This window comes from Prionailurus viverrinus, chromosome B1 (genome assembly GCF_022837055.1).
Source record: "Prionailurus viverrinus isolate Anna chromosome B1, UM_Priviv_1.0, whole genome shotgun sequence".
NCBI lineage: Eukaryota > Metazoa > Chordata > Mammalia > Carnivora > Felidae > Prionailurus > Prionailurus viverrinus.
In genome coordinates, this window is record NC_062564.1 from 122693413 (window position 1) to 122716307 (window position 22895).

The 22895-nt window shown below is 39.9% G+C and overlaps 1 protein-coding gene across 1 annotated transcript in view; it reads right to left on the minus strand.

Annotated features, from left to right (window-relative positions):
• Positions 1-6098: 6098 nt before the first annotated feature.
• MTTP (microsomal triglyceride transfer protein) overlaps positions 6099-22895 on the minus strand; it is a 59218-nt gene continuing 42421 nt past the window's right edge. Inside the window, exons 11-18 of the mRNA XM_047855754.1 lie at positions 20863-21075; positions 19164-19375; positions 16853-16950; positions 16626-16747; positions 14807-15034; positions 10828-10952; positions 8471-8641; positions 6099-6723 (exon numbers count right to left, since the gene is read on the minus strand). Coding sequence (XP_047711710.1) covers positions 6552-6723; positions 8471-8641; positions 10828-10952; positions 14807-15034; positions 16626-16747; positions 16853-16950; positions 19164-19375; positions 20863-21075 — 1341 coding nt within the window. The 3' untranslated portion in view covers positions 6099-6551. The remainder of the gene's footprint in view (positions 6724-8470; positions 8642-10827; positions 10953-14806; positions 15035-16625; positions 16748-16852; positions 16951-19163; positions 19376-20862; positions 21076-22895) is intronic.

Genomic DNA, 22895 nt, shown 5'->3' on the forward strand with positions numbered 1-22895 from the left:
GGCTTTCCATTTTCCCTTCCAAACCTCTATCTACCCTTCCCACCTTTATAGATAGTCTGGATCAATAGGCATTCTTGCCTCTGGCTTCTGGTTGCTACTAGCCAGTGGGTACCACAGACAGGAGATTGGAGGGAGAAAAGAAAGCAAGGTATGGTGTTTGTTTCCCTGCTCCCTCCAGAGGATGTGGTGAGGGCTGCTTGTGCTCTTTAATTCAACGTCATAGCTCCACATAGTTTATGTTCTCTAGATTCCAGTGAGTACTCTCTCCCTTGACCTTTCAGGCTTCCTGTGGTTGTGAGCCTCAGGATGCACCGTCTCTTGTTGGCTTCCCTCTAACCTGCTCATACCTTTATGACATTTACTGAGCTCTTCTGAACTTACCCAGTTTGGATGTGCCATCTGTTTCACACAGTGACCCTCTTTCTACAGGGTCCCTGACAAAGAAAGAGAATCTGACAGTGAGGGGGATGGCGAGTAAGAATTGGTTGAAGATTAGACGCAGGACATTCTGTTCCAGTCCTGAAGAAGGATGAGAACTGAGGTGGGATGCAGTCTTCTTCTGGTGTTTTCTTCCCTCTCAAAATGCTATCCATTTCACTTATGATGTGGAGTCCTCTTACTATTGTCCCCCAAAACTCTACTGGAACTCGCTTATTTTATGTCTAGATTTTAGATTCATTCCTTGCTTCCTCATGAAAATACTTACTCTTTCCTCTTGGTAATTATCACAGTCCCAGAGACCAAAAGCAAACCAATTTGGTAAAGAAAGGATCAATGAAATCTGGAATGTGGAGAAATGGGTGAAAGTCGTGTTGTTACAAAATATGCAAATGATTTTTATAATGTGAAACTAGTATTTTCACGATAAGCAAATAAGCAAACCTGGTGATCTTCCTAAAATCCATGATGCCCACGAGTGAAAATGCAGAAAACAGATTCACTCCATGAGTCAGAATATAAAATGTTGCTTAATTGAGGAGTTCTATAGGACCACATATTAAAAGTTAATATTAGCAAATACTTAGTGCATGCTATGTGCCAGGCACTGGCCCATTACCTTATTTCAACCTCACAATGACCTATGAGGGGCTGCTCATTTTACAGATGAGGAAACTGAGAAGCTTGGAGGTTTATAAAGCAGACGTGTGTGGACAAGGTGAGATTTCAGATGTGCTGGAGTATCTCACTCCAAATCGCCTTCACTGCTATACTGCCCTGCTTCCCACTTCCCAGATGCTGCATACAAGAGGTTTAGCTACCCAAACCACATTGCACTAAGCCCTGACAGAGAACCACTGTGCTCTCCAACTAGTTGCAAGGTAGAACAAACCAACTTCTTTGCTATTAAATAAGATCAAAGCTGATTGTTGATAAATAAGAACTTGTTCACTACAGCTCTAATATTAAAAACAACATTAATGATAGTAAAAAAAAAAAAAACATTTATCAAATGCTCTGTATACTTGGCACTGTACTTTAACATGTCCTGTCTCAACTTAAAATAACCCAGTGAAACGTAGATTATCATACCTATATTAGAGATGACAACTGAGTCACATACCCAATGTCATTCAAGCAGTAGGCAGTGGAATTAGAATTCCAAACCAGGCCTCCCTGTCTCCCTCTCTGCCACACCCACTGCCTTTCAGTTAACCACCAAAATGATGAAGAGCAGTGAAGCTTCAATTAAAGAGAAGTGAAGCTTCTGAATCTCTAAGATTCTTTTTTTTTTTAATTTTTTTTTCAACGTTTATTTATTTTTGGGACAGAGAGAGACAGAGCATGAACGGGGGAGGGGCAGAGAGAGAGGGAGACACAGAATCGGAAACAGGCTCCAGGCTCTGAGCCATCAGCCCAGAGCCCGAGGCGGGGCTCGAACTCACGGACCGCGAGATCATGACCTGGCTGAAGTCAGACGTTTAACCGACTGCGCCACCCAGGCGCCCCATCTAAGATTCTTAATGCCAGGAGAGACACTTCAAGTTCTGCTTTCCCCATCCCTGTATTTCATTAGGGAGGGCATTTGGATTACTTAAGTGTTTAAGCTTTCAAATAAGACTTTATGAATTTTCAACTACAATTACTTAGAACTAGAGCCATTCCCAATTAATTTGAGCCTTCCTTTTATGTTCTGTGGTCATGAAGGGGAGTTACTGCTATTACTCCCCAACACCATCTTCACCAGCACTGTCATCTTGGCTATGACCACTCTCACCACTCCTATTCAGCACTGTCCTGGAGGTTCTAGCCAGGACGATCTGGCAAGAAAATGAAATTAAAGAAATTCAGATTGGAAAGGAAGAAATAAATCAATCTCTATTTACAGATGGCATGATGTTTTACATAGAAAATCCTAGGTAACTACCAAAAAAATATTAGAACTGGTTAGTTCAGCGGTGCCTGGGTGGCCCAGTCAGTTAAGTGTCCAACTTCAGCTCAGGTCATGCATGATCTTGTGGTTCCTGAGTTCGAGCCCCGTGTGGGCTCTTGCTGACAGCTCAGAGCCTGGAGCCTGCTTCGGATTCTGTGTCTCCCTCTCTCTCTGCCCCTCTCCTGCTTGCGTGGGCTCTCACTCTCTCTCACTCTCTCTCTCTCTCTCTCTCTCTCAAAATTAAATAAACATTAAAAATTTTTAAAAAAGAACTAGTAAGTTCAACAAGGTTGCAGGATTCACGATCAGTGTACAAAAATCGACTGTATTTATGTACACCTGTAATGAACAATCCAAAAATGAAAGAAAACAATTTCATTTACAATAGCATAAAAATAATAAAACATGTGGAATAAATTTAACAAAAGTGCAAAACTTATACCCTGAAAATTATGAAACATTGTTGAAAGAAATTAAAGATTGAAGTAGAAAGATGCCCCATGTTTATGCATCAGGAGATTTAACATTAAAATGACAATATTCCTAAAACTGATACATAGGTTCAACACAATCCCTATCAGATTCCTAGCTAGCTCTGTAGAAATTGACAAATTGATCCTAAAATCCATATGGAAACCCAAGGAACTCACTATAGCCAAAACAATGTTGAAAAAGAACAAAGTAGATGAACTCACATTTCCTAATTTCATAGCATACTACAAAGCAACAGTAATCAAGTGTGGTACTGGCATAAAGGTAGGTATGTAGATTAATGGAATAAAATTGACAATCTAGAAATGACCCGTTATATATAGTCAATCAAATTTAAGCAAGAGTGCTAAAACAACTCAATGGGAAAGAATCATCTTCCAACAAATGCTGCTGGGATAATTGGATATCCATATACAAAGGAATAAATTTGGACCCCTTACTGCCCACAATATACACAAATAAACTCAAAATGGATCAAATACCTAAATTTAGAGCTAAAACTGTAATACTCTTCATGGAGAAAGGCATACTTGCAAAGAAACAAATAGAGGTCTATGAGTGGACAAGAACTTCGGGTAATATCGGAGAAAAAGACGCAAGAATCATAGAGAAGGGCACTGAGACTCAAAACTTTGTAATACAGCTTAAAGCCTTGTAGCTGCTGTTCCAGGTTTGTCATTTTCATAACTGCTGTCTGTCTTCTTTAAGCAGCAAATTTTCAAAACCGAAATGATCTGGAAAATATAGTGAATTCAGAGAGCAGATTCTGGGAAAGACCACTTGTATTTGAATCCTAGTTTTACCATTTTCTGGCCAAGAAAATGTCTTCTGTGGCAGAACTTAAATGTCTTCTGTGTTCCAGTTTCTCCATCTATAATTGTACTCTCCAATTCAGTGACAACTAGCCACATGCGGCTATTAAGCATTTGAAATGTGGCTAATCCAAACTGAGATGTGGTGTGCAGTGTATGCTAATTATATACCACGTTTCAAAGATCTAATCCTCCTCCCCCAAAACATCCCATTAATATTTTTTATATTTCTTACATGTTGATATAATACTTTGCATATATTGGGTTAAAATATATTATTAAAATTCATTTCACTCGTTTCTGTTTATTTTTTTTAAGTCACTACTAGAAATTTAAAATTGTTTATGTGGTTTACATTATGTTTCTTTTTTTAAATTTTATTTTAGGTGGGAGGAGAGGGATAGAGGGGGAGAGAGATAAAGAGGGGGAGAATCTTAAGCAGGCTCCACACTCAGTGTGGCGCTCGCCGCGGGACTGGATCCCACCATCCCGGGATCATGACCTGAGCCGAAAGCAAGAGTCGGATGCTCAACCAACTGAGCCACCCAGGCGCTCCCACATTCTGTTTCTATTGGACAGTGCTGATCTGTAATATGGAAGTAATAATGCTCCCTATTAAATATAGCTATTGTGACAATTAAATAATTTAACATATATACAATGCTTACAATACCTGCTACATAACAAGCACTGAAGAAGTGTTAGCTTTAAAATTATTTTTCACGATGGTCAGGTTCAGAGAGGCAGGGAGCAACCTGTCGAGGGCAATACTCTAATGAGATACGGGAATGGCAGCACTTCACGGAAGCAAAGCCGTCAGCTTAAATCTCTAAGGTATACAGGAAGAAGCTACGGCACCTTCCCAGGAAGACATCTTTGCAGGGGACAGAGCTACGGACACTGGTGTTTGAAGCAGTGAAGTCAGAGACTACAAGTGAGGCTTATGGTTACATTTCTGGCTCCAATACATCATTCCAAAATGTGGACTATCACTCCATCCCTCTTAAATTTCTACCTTTTCATCCAGACAGGAGGTAGTGTTTGTTCTATGCTTCAGGTTTCTTGTTTCTTTGGAGCAAGTTAGAGTTGCTAAGTACTATCCATTCTCCAAATGGGCAGCAGCGTTTGACTCGGCCCGGCAAACAAGCAGTTGGGAAGTCCTATAACTCTAATGTCCAGAACACCACAGTCATCACTCTTGAGTGAATTATTGTTTTACATTTTACAGAAGCAATTGTAGTTCATTAAGCATCACATGGCTGAGGTTCCTTCCTGAGATGTCCGTGACATCTTTCTCTAACTTAGTGCTCTAGATCAATTTGCTTTTGCTGTAGCATGCGTATCTTTACAGAGTACTCCTTCCAAGACCAATGCCACCACCAGTGATACACTACCCCCCCTCCAGGTTTTGATTCCTGTTTCTCTTCTCAGTAACATAACAATGAAAGTGCTGGCCCTGAGCCTTATGAAAACTGCAGTTAGAGCTTGTTTTCAACAGGTTCTGACTGTGGCTATTCTCAGAGGCTCATTTTCCAAAGGGCTCTGACCTCCTATTGGAGAATCTGGCCTGCTCTATAGAGTGGCAGAAGCTTAGCTGCATATGTGTCTGCGCTCAGAAAGTGGCAGAAACAGAGAAATATGGTGTCCAAAGTAATGGAAGACAAAAGCAGTTCAATAGGATTTCCATATGTTTATTTCACCATACGTCATTTAAAATTTACAACCAGTGATGGGCTAGCTAAACGTCCATGGTGTGTGTGTGTGTGTGTGTGTGTGTATAATGGGCAAACGAGCACTATTATCTGTTTTGAGTTTATCACTATCAACACATATATCTGTTTTTATTAACAGATATTTAAAGATGTTTAACATGGCTCTTTCAATTTGTACAGATAAAGACAATATTTTCTTGATCTCATATTTTAGAAGTCCAAATCCATCCGTTTCTAAAAGCAGTGTTAAAGTCTTTTGGCCATTCTGGTTTTTGTACAGATTGTATTCAAACAGACTAGAACTTTCACCACAAAACAGTTGAATGAAAGATAAAATAATGACTAGATTAAGATGTCCCTTATAAAGGACACTGTACCACATGACAGTCTCAAAGAGACAGCACAAGTAAAATCAAATGGAGTTTCTGAAATTAGTATTTCCAACTCTTATGTGCTAAGTCCAGTATTTTTGCAGGGCAGAAGTCAGAGAACTAAATGGCTTTCTTCTAGCAGTCTGACTTTATGGTCCGCAGAAAGATAATGTATGTTCTAAATCTGTGTGCCTTCTACCTCAATACTTAGTAAAACTAACAACAAAAGAGATAAATATTCACTCTTGAAGCTGTGACCAAAGTGTTTAGAAAGTCATATCCCCTCCCCCCCCCCCACTTTCCCTCAAAAAAGAAAAAAAGAAAAAGGTCTGGTGTTTTGTTCGTTTTTGTTTTAGTTTTCTGATTGGGCAACACATTTGGTAGAAAGGAGCCATGCTTAAGGTCCTGTCAAGGTTTTTATACACACTGATTGAAAATTGTTAAAACAAAATTGGGTTCTCCCGAGCATATGCGTGCTTTGTCATGTGTTTTATAAACAATCGTTTCTTCTCAGGACAGCCCTCTTCCCACCGCACCAAACAGGATTTGATGGAGGGACAAGAAAACTGGGAATGTTGCCGGAAGTGTCACGTATGTTGGCTCAGAATGACACTATAGGGAGCATACCGAATAGGCCCACATTTAATCATTGGAGGCTTTTCATAGCTTTTTACAAAAATCTTAAATACAGGTAAACATGTAAACACTGTGCTCTCAGAGAGCAAGTACACAGGCATGTCACATGGTATCCCTTCTGGGAAGACAGATTCAAGTGAAACATCACCAATCAGTTTCAGAACCAACCGCTAGAAGTACTTGCTGGCTCAGGAGCAAACACCACCTTGCACATCTCCGAGTTCTCTTGGTGGAGAGGGAATTCAGATCCTGCTATGAGGCTTTCTTTTCTTCTCCGAGAGACGTAACCTCTGCCTGTGGACAGTCTTTCATACTTGGTCTCAAATTGCCTGCATGACGACAGCAACAATAACAAAATTATACACATATTCAAGTTACCCCACACTCCTCAGAGGCAAATTATTGAGTGTAGACTTGAAGCTTCTGTTTCAAAGCAATCTGAGAAAGGATGGGAGTGCCAAAGACTACCAGTTTCCGTTCCCACGAATGGGGTGATTTTTTCTTCCCATGTCTTTCTATACCAATAGACAAACTGTAGATTCCTGGAATATAGGAGCCCTGCCACACATTTTTCTAGAATGAAGGTCCAAATTCTTCTCAGCTTTCTGGAGATGCCGTTAAGCTCTGCAGACCTTGCTATGTCTCCCACCCATCATTCCAGGAGCCCCACCTTGGGAGCTAGTCCAACTGGATTTAGGCTGAGAATGCTGACAGGCATAACATTCCTTGAGCTCTGGGCCAAGTGGAATGTGGAACCAAACCAGTTAGCTGTGAGCCTGAGTTGGTGGTCACTGCATTTCAACCACAGGAAGGTTGATTTTTTTTTTTTTAATTCATTAATGGAGATTTATTCTAAAAATAAGTTAGTGTGGGTTAACAATAGCTTAACATTCTGATTATAATCTACTATCTTTTATCTGTAAAAATGCAACCCACTCATCTTTGTACTTAGATCATTTATGTATTCCTTATATGGGTCATGAAATTTCAGTAAAATAAAGAAGGTGCTCAACTCTGGCCTGCTTATTGAAGGAGATGATAGAAGATGTGGCTTGCTGTTTTAAACATACAAAGTGCCTTCATGGTTAATAACGTGTGTCAGGGTGACCTCTACAACTAACAGAGGAGTCAGCGCTAACTAGACCCAAAGCATTCTACTTCCATGTGGCAGTACTGTTACAAATGACCATTAGAAGAGTCAAAGGATGGGGCGCCTGGGTGGTGCAGTTGGTTAAGCGTCTGACTTCAGCCAGGTCACGATCTCGTGGTCCACGAGTTCGAGCCCCGGCGTCGGGCTCTGGGCTGATGGCTCGGAGCCTGGAGCCTGTTTCTGATTCTGTGTCTCCCTCTCTCTGCCCCTCCCCCGTTCATGCTCTGTCTCTCTCTGTCCCAAAAATAAATAAATAAAAAACGTTGAAAAAAAAATTTTTTTTAAAAAGAAGAGTCAAAGGACACAGTATAAATGAGATGCTATAGGGTAGAAGAGGTGCTAGGAAACTTACATGAACAATCATATATTTAGTATTTGAGACACTAAGAATTCTACTGAAAGCATTTTTTTTTTTTATTCAAAATCCCAAACTCTCAAGCTTGAGCCAAAACTTAAACAAGGTCAAGTTGCTATGGTACAATTCCCTAAAAATTATGAATTAATTTGGGCTCTTAACCCATGCTAAATAATTGCCAGCTGTTTTGTTTTGCACTTTCTGTCCAGGAAACAGTTGTGAAGTTAACTGACAGTAAATACACATCCACTATTTTTGCTGAAACTACGTGGCAACTCTTATGGTGAATCAAATCCCTTTGTTACCTTGATAAATTATTTCTGGACTAGAATACGATATTATCTCCAGAATCAAATGAACTGGTCCTTATAGTTTCTTGGTATCCTGGAAGCTGACTTTTTTTTTTTTTAAAGCTTTATCAATTATTCTCTTATTATGGAAAGGAAACTTATGTTTCACTGTATTTTTATCATTTACTTGTAATTTCTGAAACTAAACGCTCAAAACTGGCTGTTAAGTTCCTGGCCAAATGGGGACTGCCCGAGAACATTCCACAAGCGCTGCCTCTTACCTAAGTGGAGCTCCATCCTTGTCCATCTGCATGCAAACTAAGAACGGGTACTGAGAAAACTGCACCGTGGAGATAAATTCCAGGCCTGTTTCTGTTTCTGTGCTGATCTCCAGGCCAGCTTTCACAAAAGAGGAGTCTACAGTGATGCTGCCAGTTATTGCCAGAGCCACCCTAAAGATTTAGGTAAAACAAACAAACAAACACCATTAATATCACATTTAACTGATTTGGACCAACAGCTATAATTTCATAGGGTCTGAACTCACTAACGTGTGACCTAAATGTGGTCAGAGTTCTGCTGGTAATCAGGGCCTGGCTAGTTTCAGGGATTAGGCAGTGAAGTTCTGCCCTTCCCCTGAGCCCTCCCACAGACTTCAGTTCTAGATCTGGGGATGAAGTGTCTATCAGGTACTACTGTTTGCTATGGGCATACCAAGGGCCAGGGTAAAAACATGCTTGGAATGTGATTCTCTCAGGAAGTCAGAAACACCTGAGCTAGCTTAAAACAAAGTCTAAACTCACAAAGACAGTTGACATTCGTAACAATGCTCTTGGTAACTATCTCTCTGCGGGCTTCTGTGTAGCTATTTCAATTCCATTTGTTTACTGTCTCCAAAGGGTCTCTATATCTATGGTTGCCAAGATATTTGAAAAAAATATTGTGTCACAAAAAACGATTCCTAGAGTGGGGCACGTACAGGCGTGCCCTAGGAAGGACAAATATGGTGGGTGCTCCAGTAATCGCTTTGAGAACTGAGTAGGCAGATTGGGTTTACTGGGGAACATGGCTTGGATGATGATGAAGAAGCAGAAGGCTTACCTCTAGGATCACTCTAATTTAATTGTAGACTTTAAATGAAATTGTGGAAATTACTCCACAATTTAATCTGAGTTTATGCTCCTGCTATTTTGATAGAAGGATACTATCAAGGTTTGCTGTGCAAATTAAAGTCCCTGCTGCTGTTGTTGTCAGTGTAAAAGTAGGTCAGAGGTGGTATCATTTAAATCCCTGAATCCCTTATCATACCTTCTAATATCTTACACTCAACAGAGGCTTAAGAGATATTTTTTAAATGAACAAATGAAAAATTGAAAATAGATTGGCTACAATGTGGATACTGGTAAATTCTTAGGGATACTGTGTCCTTTTTAAAAATCCAGATAATTTTTGGTGTTGCTGTTGTTGGTTTGTTTCTGCAAAGAATTCAATTCAGTCAAATTTGGGGAAACTTCTATCTAGAAAATACTTCAGAAAAAGGAGAAAGAAGACCAATTCACTGGGAAGCCCTAAATTATACCGCTGATCCCTCTGATGGCCCATTCTATTTCTCATTCTTCGGTTCCTTTTAGTAACACTGGGTCACCTTTCACATTAAATGTGCTGCCTTTTGATTTTTCTCAATTCCTTTAGCCATAGTTTAACATAAATCAAAAATTTAATTTTATCACTCCTATCTCACTTCTGCCCCACCATATTCATAAATATCAAAAAGGGGGGAGCCGGGGTGGCTCAGTAGGTTAAGTGTTCGACTCTAGGTTTCAGCTTGTGCCACGATCTTGCAGTTTCATGAGTTCAAGCCCTGCGCTGGGCTCTGTGTTGGCAGTGTGGAGCCTGCTTGGGATTCTCTGTCTCCCCCTCTCTCTCTGCCTCTCCCCCCACTTGTGCTGTCTCTATCTCTCTCAAAATAAATAAACTTAAAAATATAAATAAATATCAAAAAAGGTAAAAATCAATTGCACTTCCATATTCTTTACTTTGATTTTACAACAAACAGAATCATTATTTTGATTATCACACTGGTTCAGTTTATCACCTTTTACTCAAAATACAATACTTTCATTTGATTTGACACCTATATTAGAAAAACAAAAGGAGCTGAGGACATTTTGTTTAGAAAAATGAACGCTAATGAAAAACTTAAGGACTCCTACCATTTAAGACATAGATTCTGCACACAAGTGATCATCTTTTTAATTTTTCTCCACTGAAGACAGCAAAGGAGGGAACATTTAAAATCCCAACAAGAGGGATAAACTAAAATGTTTGCTTCAAGACAGTATTTCCTGAGAGCATTGTCAACTACTAACGTGGAATACTAAGAGAAAATGAACTTCCCATCCATGGGGCATGCTGTATGTGGACGTCTTTAAAAGTGTGACCATTGTTGGCTGAGTTGATTAGATAACGAACCGGCTCATAAGAAGCTATGGAAAGAATGAGTTCCCATGGTTTCTTCCTGCTCTATGGTTTAGTCATTACAAATAGAAAATACAGATTTTTGAAAAATCAGAGAGCTAAACAATTCCAAAAGCATATCTCTGCAGTTCATTGCATAGAATATTATACATATGCTTACCGAGTTTTCACTCGGGTTTTAGACTCACGATACCACAGGCTAAACTCCATTGCACCTGAAATGTCAATAGCTAGGCCACCCTGGACATCCATATTGGCCTTTAGTCCAGATTGCAACTGAAGCTCCTAGAAGCAAAAATATATCATCATCATCATCGTCGTCATCATCATAAGCAAATTTAGTCTACCCCTTTCCAAAGGCATGTTCAACCTCCTGCTATACATAATACCATTTGGGCTATGCTAATGTTGGAGTCTTTCTCTAGGCTTGGAAACACATTATTCTAATCTTGATCACTAGAAACAGACTGTTGATTTGCTCAAGTATTTAGTCTATTAAAATACTAGAGAAGTGCAGTGCCAATTGAGATGGGTGATTTTTTCAATCATTGCCTCACTTTGGGAAAGGCAAAGGTTCTCAAAGTGTGCTCCCCTTAGGAACAACATCTGGGAACTTGTTAGAAATGCAAGTGCCATACCTACTGAATTAGAAACTCTGAGGATGGGGCCAAGCAATGTGGGTTTTAATAAGCTCTCGTGATTCTGACGCACATAAATTTGAGAACTACCAGAATGGGGAAAATGAAAGCATCGTCACCCGAAATCCAGCTGTGGCTTTGGGGTGGGGGTAAGAAGTTGGGCTGGATGATCTCTTGTGGTCCTTCAGCACCTCTCTAGCTATGTGCTGTGTCAAATATAGGCAGCTGCAGCATCATGCTGGCAAAGTAAGTGCAGAATAAAAACTGCTGGTGCAATATACAAGTTCCAGGAATTGCCTAGATAAAGTTGGGAAAGGAAGGCAAGGCAATCTAACTAAGCCTTAACACCTTGTTGTTTGACATTTGAAATGACATCAAATTAACAAACAAGTCCAACATGAACTTAAGAGCATATTCCAGAGGGACACTTCTCATTTACAAACGTAGTCCATCCTAAGTAATTTTGCTGTTGTCTGAAGCCCACTGTTTTGTGTTGTTTGTCAACATTTAAGTCTTGCATTTTCTGAGTACATTAATGAGGTGATGTTGGCTTAAAAGTTCTTCAGCTGGATTGCAATCAGATTGACTGGAGACAGTGTTGGAAATGATAATGGCTCTGGAAAAAAAGGCTCCATATCCTTAATTTTGATATCCCTCCAAAGATCTTAGATTCATGGTAACTGCTAGCATGACTAACTTCCTTATGTAACTGCCCTACTCAGACCAAAGAAGCCATGCTTTCACCAACTATAAATGCCGTGATTTCACTTTCTAGAAAGGATCATATTGATCTCCTTGAATTCTTCCCCCCTTTCCGAAAAACATGGCAAGAAATCTCAGTCAAAGGCCTTCATTTAAAACCAGGTATATCAAAAAAGTCTCACTGTGGCATGAAGCTACTTTCAGTCTAAAACACACTTGGATGAAAGCATGAGATTCTTGACACAGAGCTCAGGACACATTAGGAGAGCCCTAAGAATACTTAACAGCTACATTTAGTCTAGAATAAAATGTGGTTGTAGTATGATACGAGGTTGTCTCATATATCATAACTAATATGAAGGAACACAAATTATCCTAGGAAAGCCAGAAAATTATGCCCAAATTTTAACCTATGCCTATGAACTACAGAATATCAGATATCAGAGTTCTGTAGTTGCACAGTGGTTGTGATTATTCCCAAATGAATCCTACTGTGTGCCCTATCTTAAAAGTGTTTCCTTGGATCTTTTGATCTCTTCCCAATTTGAAAGCTATAATCTTGTTAGTCCACTCAATCAAAAAAAGGTCTTTGATGTGGACTTTAGCTTTCCCACTGGCCATACATTAAGTAGATATCAAAGCACACCAAGTGCCATGGAAAAGAACATTTCACAGCTTTTAGACGATGTGCCTTTTATGGGGAGAGAGCATTTCCATTGTGGTCTGGGTTTTAGGGAGTACCCTGGCTTTCTTGGAAGATTCAATTTCTCTCATGCAAAGGGATCATGGAAGAACTCTTATTTGTAGTCACAGAGGAATTTTCCTGAGCCCCCGTGGAAGGACAGAGCACTAACCCCTGTAGAAGAGCAAACCACTCTCTCTTTGGGAAAGGGACTGAACCACATAATGCAGTGGTTCTAATTTTTGAGGGTATAAAATAAGAGAAACTAACAGTTTTGAGCACCTACTGTGTCCCCAAGGGTCTACATTTGGTATCTCACTTAATTCCCATACTGATCTTCCATGGTAGGCATTATATCTTGAAGATTAAAAAGGAGGTTCAGGCTTGGTGGCACATGTGGAGACAGAATAAAACCCAGACTGTCTCTAGGGCGGATTCTTTTCTATTACCACACATGGTTATCACAAAATCATCTCTCTTTTGTCTCCTGGTGTGCAAGAAAGCATCTTCTGAGAAATATTGTGATAAAAGATCATAGGTTTATGTCCTTATTTGACCCAGGATGCATATTTATTTAAATTATTGTCTATGAACTATAGGAACAAGATACTAAAGCTTTGCATTTGTAGCTAGTGTGACTCCTTTGATCTTGCACCTTTGGCCCCAAAGGTGTTTCTTACAGTTCAAACACTAATATTTTGACAACATGTACCATTGCATCCATTCAGGAAAATATGGTCTTTGCTGGCTAAAGAGGATCTCTCTATTAAGCTGACTTTATCAGACAGCCTTCTCTGAAGAGTAATCCAATTAGACGAAAAGAGAGAGCAAGAGTAAGCACAGAGTAATTCCATCTGCCCTGGTGGCTGTGACAGGCTATCCACTGCCAAAATTTCCTTCAATGTCAGCACTTGACCTAGAGTGGTATGTGCCTCTGAAGCTGGGATGGCATTACTGGAGTGCTCTGCAGAGCCAGGGAGCCTCAAAGAGCCTATTTGTATGGTTACCCTTGATCTGCCAAATACTCCAATCTGAAATTCAGACATTGGGTTACGTTTAATAGCTACAGGATGATCTTGCCTTAGAATACGCCTTAGGTGCCCTCTCTTAATGAACAGAAGAACTTTAAAAGATAATCTAGACCAGGAGTTGGCAAACTATGGCCTGCAGGCAAATCTGGCCCACTTGCTGTTTTTGTAAATAAAATTTTATTGGAGCATATTCACTTGTTAATATATTGCTGATGGCTGTTTCCACTCTAGTGGCAGAGTTAGGTAGTTGCAACAGAGACCATATGTCCCACAAAGCCTAAAATATTTGCTTTCTGCCTCTTACATAAACTGTCTGCTGAGCCTGATCTAGATTACTGTTTTTATCAGGTTTCACACCCCAATTCTGACCATCAGACTGTTGAAAGGTAGTTGAATACACACAGATGGTGTTGAACCATAATTATTCCTGTGTCTTAAAATGTGGACCACTTACTCAGCACTCTTACGCCTTCTTCATAGATTCATTAAGAATTCATCTCGCCAGAATCAATACTACAATGGGTATGCGCAATGTAAAATTGTGATATAATTTGAGACTTGTTTTTTCATATGTGACCTTGAGGATTAAGGGATATGACAGATCCTGTGTCCTTCTCTTCATTTGTTCGGAGTGACAATGCACCCATTGAAAAACTACATTTACCGGTTTTCCTTGAAGCTAGAGATAGCCATATGACACAGTTTTGATTAACAACAAAAAGAGCCTTGGTTATTTTCTCCATTAATTTCTTTGTTTCTGTCAGCATCAGTATTGTCTTTTTTTTCTTTCAGTTTTATTGAGATATATGTGGCATTATTATACTCATATTATATTGACTATATCCTCTTTTGCCTCAACAGTGAGATGTCTTCATGGGCTAATGAAGTTGAGAGAAAACCTTGCTTACCTGTAACAAAGGGGAAAAGGATGAAGGGCGAGCGGCAATACCACTAGGGTGGATGCTTAGAATGTGAATTCCTAGATGGGTGCAACTTTGTCTTGTGTTCTCCAAGCTTTGAGCACATTTAAAATGTGCCTAGAACACCCTAGGGATTCAATAAATATTTGCAGAATGAATGGATTACCTGGGAATGATCTATCAACAGAATAAGTCCCTTCACCACACTGATAGGGTCACCAGATGCCGACAACATTTTGGACATCAAATCACTGTATCCGTTGAAAAAAGTGACAGGTCTGAGCTGAACATCAAAGAGGATGGCTGACATGCCTGCGTAGGAGTCGAGGTTCTCCTCCCCCTCGTCGGGAGTGGCCGCAATCAAGGCCTCCAGGCCTTGGGCTTCGATGACTACCTAGGGGAAATGCAGATCACATTCATGACGTAAGCTCCTTGCCTATTCCGTAAGTGACGGTGAGGCTCCTGGGCTATTGCTAGAACTTTCCAAAACCTGAGGTATCTGCAGCAGCTAGGCAAACAAAAACAAAACAAAACAAAACAAACCACATCTCTGTGCCTGAACATAAGGTGAATTCATTTTCTTCCCTTAGTTCCCACACCCATTGATCCATTTTGTAGAGGCAAAAACTAAAAACAAAAAATTCAAATGGCAGAGGCACAACTCAAACCCCTTCTGTGTGACTGCCAATGCCATGAACTTTCCTTTTTGTGGTGTCATCCTTGAGACTCTTAATCCCTCCAGGACTGTCATACATAATGGATCAGCTGTCTGGCAGAGCCCCAAGAAGGAGATGGAGAAATGCTGGGACAATTGCCTTGAGGCTATTGCTACAAGAGGATATGGAACACTCCAAGGCATGACTCACACCCTTCCTATCAAACTTTTCTCTCTAGCTGAAAGAAAAGATGATGGAGGCTCACATCAAGATCTCCACCATGCCTAGGAATCTTACATATTCTCCGTACTCTGTACCAGCCCCATACCCAGTGGGTGCTTGGCGTTTCAGAATGCATATCAGAAAACAGATGGCAATTCCTCAGGATAGAGGTATTCTGACTAGCGTCCTACCAAAGGGTGTATAATATAATATTGATAAGAACTCAAGTTTGTGTAGGACTGGACCATTTTTAAAACTTAAATGAGCTTATTTAGAAGGCTATAATTTGATATGCATAAAAAGAAGTATATTTCATAATTAGGAAGACTTTATAGATTATAACCAAATTTTGTGTAAGACTAAAGAGATGGAATTCAGTCAGTCATCACATGCCTACCCTTTATTCTTTTCTCTCCTAATGGTACTGAAAAATATAGATGGGCTCTTTAGAGAGTCAAAGTTCTTATGGGGAATCAATCTGTTCATAGACACAACCAGAGAAGGGAAGAGAAGGGAGGCGCCTGGGTGGCTCAGGTCATGATCTCACAGCTAGCGAGTCCAAGCCCCGTGTCGGGCTTTGCGCTGACAGCTCAGAGCCTGTGGCCTGCTTCAGATTCTGTCTCCCTCTCTCTCTCTCTCTCTCTCTCTGCCCCTCCCCCACTTGTGCTCTGTGTCTCTCTCTCTCTCCCAAAAATAAATAAACATTAAAAAAAATTAAGAAACAACCAGAGAAGGAAAATATATTCCAGAGTTAGATGAGTGGGGCTTTAACGAATATATCTATGAATAAAAATAAATATTTTTTAAACATATCTGAAAAATATTAGCACAGTTTCAACTTTGTGAATATGTTTGCCTTTGAAATGACGAATGGATGTTTAACGAGTCTAGTAAATCAAATTACTTAGGTTTCAAGTTCATGCTTGAAACTTTCTCTGGCATTATAAACCATATAGCTTCCTGCAAATGATGGAATTGTGAGCAACTTAAAACAGAAGCCACCATTAACTTACGCATTTTGTAGTGTTACCATCAGTATGTTTTTTATTTTACTTCAGACTAATTTCTTATATATTTATGAAGCAAAATTAATGGAAAATGAGTTACCTGGCTACTGTGAAGATGAGCCTTCCCAATGTACTGAAAGATGTTCAGGTTACTTCTCCTTAGAATGCCAGAACCAGAGTAAAGAATGTCAAGGCTGTAAGTAGATGCTGAATGGGGAGTACCTAATGACAAAACAAAACAAAACAACTCTTGTAGTTTAGTAACAGTTCCCACGATACCAACTTGCGGAAGGGCAGAGAGGGAGAACCCCTTTCTGGGTTACGTACGTTCTATGTAGCCAGTGTAGGCAGAAGAGGATCCACTCTTGGAGAAGCGGTCATAATTATGAGCAACCATTTCCTTCAGAACTCTACGGACCATTTTGCTGCAACACGTAAAAGGAAAAAGCACATTCATTGTAATGGCTGTTTCCCAAGTCAGATTTGGAAAAAAAACAAATCCTCAGTGGAAAAAAGAGGGGCCAAATTTTCCCCATGCTGCTCCAAGACTGGGGAGGTGCCAGCTGGAGGGCCAGCATCAGGGTTAGGGCTTTCCCCTTCATTCTTCAGATATTTGAAATTTGGTTTGGTATCAAAATGAAAGCAAGACGAGGATGCCCAGCTATGAATGGCTTAAACTACCTGATGGACACACCTCAGGAGTGGAAAACACATATTCCAAGAATCATTATGGTTGTATTATTAAATAGTATATACTTGCAAGGAAAGCTGTACCAGACAGGGGATGGTGGAGCAGTTGCCCAATATTTCTTTAAATATTTTCCTACACTCTCTAATGATACCAGTGGCTGATGACATATCACAGTTAATTTCCAGGAATTTTTTCTATTTCTGTAGTTTTCAATTAAAGAGACATCTCAGTAAAACCCATTTTTAAATGATCATCTCCTCTAAAGTAAGTCTTAAACCTTGCCCTATGCCTCTATCTTGTCTACTATCTAAGGACTGTTGAGATCTTTCCAATCTTGACTACTTAACACTAATCATATCAGGAATAATAAAATTATGACACCACCACAAAAAATATCAAAATAATCCACTCAAGAAATTAGGATCTGGACCTGAGGTAGAAACTTATTGAGAGGTGGAAATGGTGACCCTATAGGTGCCCCCCACCACCCAATATCACTAGGTGATAAGATTTAGCCTGGAGAAGGGCTGAGGACACCATGATATCTGTTTTGTAATATTCAAAGGGCCTGGGGGTGGATGAAATGATTAGACCTGCTCTGCTTTGCTCCAAGGATTGGGGCAAATAGGGCCAATGGGAAGCTTTCAGTTACACAAAGAAGTCCTAGTGACACTGTGAATAATGACACAAGTTCCCTCAGGGGAGGTGAGCCCCCTGCCACTGGCTAGGTGCAAGCAAAGACTGGATTTCCCTGCTAGGAGACTAGACCCGCACATTGGAGAGAAGCCAAGCAAAGTGGCCTGTGATGTCCTTTCCAACTAGAACCATTCCGGTCGTGAGAATCTGAACCTCAGTGTTTCCAATGGTCTCCTCGCCTTTCCCTGCTGCTCTCTACCCCACAGCCTCCTCTTTTACCATCCCCTGCATCACTAGGTTCACAAGACAAGGACAGAAAACCCACTCAGGATCTCCTTCTCAGAGTCTCATAAAAATAAACAAAGAAATAGAAGTCAAATCCATTCTACTAGGAACACATGGTTGTAGATAGACTGCTTTTTCCTCCCTCACTCATCTGCTCCTTCTTCTTCCTTATCTGTCCCTGCTCTTTTCTCCTGTCTACTCACTCCTCTCACACCTTTTTTCTTTTACTGCCTTATTTTTTTTTCCTTTCTCTTTATCCATTTTCCAACACCCACTCCCCCCCATACCTGTTTTCCTTTTCAACTTAAAATACTCAAATTTGATCTTTCCTGGGGATACTGCCGTGCAAATAACTCAGGGGAAATGGAAATTTCTATTTCAGCCCTCTCATTTCAGTAAGGAAGTGCAGAGAGGGAACTCCCACTTTGAAGGGAGACATCAGTGAATGAAGAGGAAGAGACCCAGGAACTGGAAGGAAGATGAATACAGTAAGAGTTACTGAGCCTGAGGAAGTCTGCTGATCCCACTCTTCATACCTTGAAGAGTCCCCAAACATGAGCCATGCTTAAGGTATTTAACTTAAATGGCAAATTCATTTGATCTGTGATAGATGAGGTTTCAATGTTAGGTCACTAACGTTTGGAAAGTTAACATGGAAGACCATTTGGTGAGAATTTACATCGCTTTGTTATGCTGTTTATAAAAACAATCCTATTAAAGATGTAGTTGGGTTGTAAAACATTATAAACATTTGGCAATATATATTTACAGACTGAACAGGAGACCCAGAGTAACAATCATACACCGGGTTTCAAATCATAGTGCCAGAGTGAAGTTGTTTTATTTGGCCCGCTAAATAGTTCTCATGGGAAATTTGGCAAACTTTGGTTTTATGCAACATAAACTAGCATAATGACCATACCATTATTATCAGCCACATGTGTACCACACCAATATACAAATAAGCTTGAACAAATAAAATAAGCTTGCTTAAATAAACGGAGAGACAGGTGCACTCTATCATACCTTGCAGGCATTTCAAAACGTAGGATGTCTTGAACAAGAGTGAGCATGTATTTATTCATTTCTTTGGGAAGCTCCCCAATAGAGAGAAGAATGTTTTTTACTTCCATGTAGGATGGATTGTTATTTAAAATGATAGCAGCTGCAGTAGTGCGCACAGTCTTTTCATGAACTTTACGATTCTGGTGGTATATCCTGTTCAAAGTCTTCTTGACCTGTTCAAAGATGTTCAAACTTAGTGCACATCTAGATTTTTTAAATTGATATTGTAGCAGGAACAGTTAGTGCTCTTAAAACATATGTGTGTTCTTACATTTCCCAAGGTTCTTTGCAGTCAGGTTGGGGCCGTAATTATAGCTAATGGACTATGAAGAGAACGGCCATGGAAAACTTCTAGACTGAGACAGTTAAGAGCTGCTGTGCCTTCTCCCTCTGTTTTTATTACTACTTTAGTAGGCTTAGAGCCACATTTTCCTTACCTACACTAGGCATAGCATGAATGAGAAATAAACTTTTGATAAGCTGAGATTTTGTAGCTCGTTTGTTATTGCAGCTTATCATGGTGTTACCCAACTAATATTGACTTTTAAAGACTACTGTCACATAGCAATAAATCTCTGGGGAGCAATGGCTATATTAGCTGATATTTCCTTACAATGGAGTCTCTCAGGATCTTCCCTTTATCCTTTTTTAAAATTAATAAAACTTTCGTTTTTTAGAGCAACTTTCGGTTCACAGCAAAACTGAGCTGAGAGTTCCTATATACCCCTTGCTTCCAGGCTCCTCCCTGCCCAGCACATACAAGCTCACCTCTATCAACATCCTGCATCCTACATTTGATAAAACCTATACTGCCACATCGTTGTCACCCGGAGTCCACAGGCTACATTAGGGACTTTTTTTTTTAAATAAAATATTCACACCAAAGAAAACTTGCCAAAATAATGGCATTCTGTGGCAACGAATAATTTCATTGGTTACTAGCATTATGTGGTATGGAGTGAGGTGGGGGTGCTCTGCACTAGGCATTTCTGAACAGTTCTTTCAATTCCCATTTCCCTCTGCTTTTTTTTTTCCCCTAAATCTTGGCTTTGTTCTCAGGTATATAGGAGTTAAATGACTCACCTGAGCAAAACAACTGGGAAGGAACAGCCAGAATTTATTTGTGGGTCTGTCTGTCTCAAACACTTGTGGCCCTAGCCATCATGCTCTGCAGCCTACCGACTTTGACACAAAAGCAGTGGGAGGGTTCTCAGCTGCAAACCGGAAATATCATTCTCAGCAGACAGCTTATCTTGAGGCTTATAGACTTTTCCGCTCTTAGAAAAGTTTAATTTAGATGGCTTCCTGAAAATGTAGCTATAGGAACCACCGCAGTAATCCTTAAGCCAGGATATTTCAGTGTTGAAAATTTAACAGCATCTTAAAACTTATGGAAGTAAAGATATTTCTGGAAAGAGTTTGTTTCTTAAAATAAGAGAATGTGCTTCAATATTTATGCTTCAGGATACGGGACATTATCTATTCAAAATGTGAGGCTGCTTCAAAATAGCCTTAAATTCAATTTAAGAGTTATTTCTAAACAGGAAAGAGAGATCCTCAGTTTGGAAAAAAAAAATAGGATGACTTCAGAGAACTTTGCGTTTGACTCAAGTTTAGGCATGCTTCTTTTCTTTTGTTTATGTTACAAATATTCTTTTACCTCATCAGTTATGAAAGAGACATCGTATCTCTGGAGAGCGGTGGTAGCGAGGTGGCTGACGGGCCCTTCTCCAGCCTCTGCAAACTTCAGAAGGAGTGGGATGCCTTCCGGCAGCAGAGCATTCTTCAGAGCCAATAGGTACATCATGGTGTCCTCTTTTTTCTCTGCTCTTTCAAGTCCTCCTAGGATTAATTTCTTGGCTTCTACCACTGCCTAAAAAAATCACATACTACCTCAAACATACATACAACCACAAATTACACAAGGCTTGGACAACACTGGCTTCACTCTTGGACCTAAGAGAACAACCTAAAGTTTTATTTATTTTTTTTAATTTTTATTTTATTTTTTATGTTTATCTGAGAGAGAGAGAGAGAGAAAGAGAGAGACAGACAGAGCATGAGCAGGGGAGGCACAGAGAGAGGAAGGGAGACACAGAATCTGAACCAGGCGCCAAGCTCTGAGCTGTCAGCACAGAGCCCAATGTGGGGCTTGAACCCACAAACTGTGAGCTCATGACCTGAGCTGAAGTCAGATGCCCAACCGAATGAGCCACCCAGGCGCTCCAAAAACAGCCTAAAGTTTTAGAAAGTTTTGCACTAGTTGCCTGACTGAGACACACAATAAAAATGAATAAGTATACTTTATAAAGGTGTTCTGTTTTTTAAGAAATGCAAAAATTAACATATTCATAAGAAGCAATTTATACAACTAATAATAGGTATATAGGGCACCTGGGTGGTTCAGTCAGTTAAGCATTCGACTCTTGATTTCAGCTCAGGTCATGATCTCATGGCTTGTGGAATTGAGCCTGGCATCAGGCTCTATGCTGACAGCACAGAGCCTGCTTGGGATTCTCTCTTTCTCCCTCTGCCCCTTACTTGTGTGCACATGCGCACTTGCTGTCTCTCAAAGTAAATAAGTAAACACTAAAAAAAAATAGGTATATTTACTTTTGAACACATTCTGAATGTATAAAGTCATTTTTAAAATTCCTTTGTGATCGATTATTCATAAAACTATCCACTCATTGAATTTCTAAAGCAACAATTAAATGGCACCTAAGTGATGCCACATACTTCTTAAGTAATAATTTGGTGAAAATACTTAGAACTTGACCATAAGGTCTTGTTCTCAATGTTTAAAAAGGGCTTGTTTCCACTTGAATCAAAATTTGATTAATGCTGCCATACAGCTCAAAAAATATTTCAAAAAAATGTCTTCTATATGGCAGATACTTTGCTAGGTACTTTTCACATATGTTCTTTAATCAAAAAGGCCCCTTTTCCTGGCCTAGGGGAAAAAATGATTGAGTATAAATTAGTAAGTCAATGGAAAAGCAAAGTAAAAATAGGGACACCTAGATTCTGGTTTTTGTGACTATCTATGTTTTAGGGGTTTCAGTTTCATCTTTAAAGAGTCCTAAAATCTAATCCATCTGTAAGATTTGGAAATATGAAATTAAGCACACACACACACACACACACACACACACACACACCCCAGAGGAGAGACAGAGAGAGAGGGATAGGAGGGGGGGAAGATATAAAAGGTCTCTAAATGGAAGGAAAGTCACTAAATTTCACAGGTAATAAGAGAAATGCCATTTCTCAACTATCAGATTGATTAAAAGATTCAAAAGTTTGATAAGATGCTTTCCTATTGAGGCTATGGGGAAATAGGCGTTCTCGTGCATTACTGGTGGACGCATAAAATGATACAATTCCTAAGGAAGGTAACTGGCAAAAGCTAACATATCTGCATTTTGTTCCAGCAACCCTAGCCCTGAGGCTATGTCTCCAAAAACGAGAAAAAAATGTGCCCACGATTATTCATCTCTGCATTATTTGTAACGGCAAAATGGTCGAAACCACCTACTGACCACAGGCGGGAGATGCTGAGGACACTGGTATGCTGACACATGCAGTTCTAAGCGCTGCTAAAAGGAACAAGGAAGATCCCTGAGAACAGTATGGGATGACTTCCCGGGTATGTTGTTAGGAGGACAAAATAAGACACAAAAGAGTGTATAT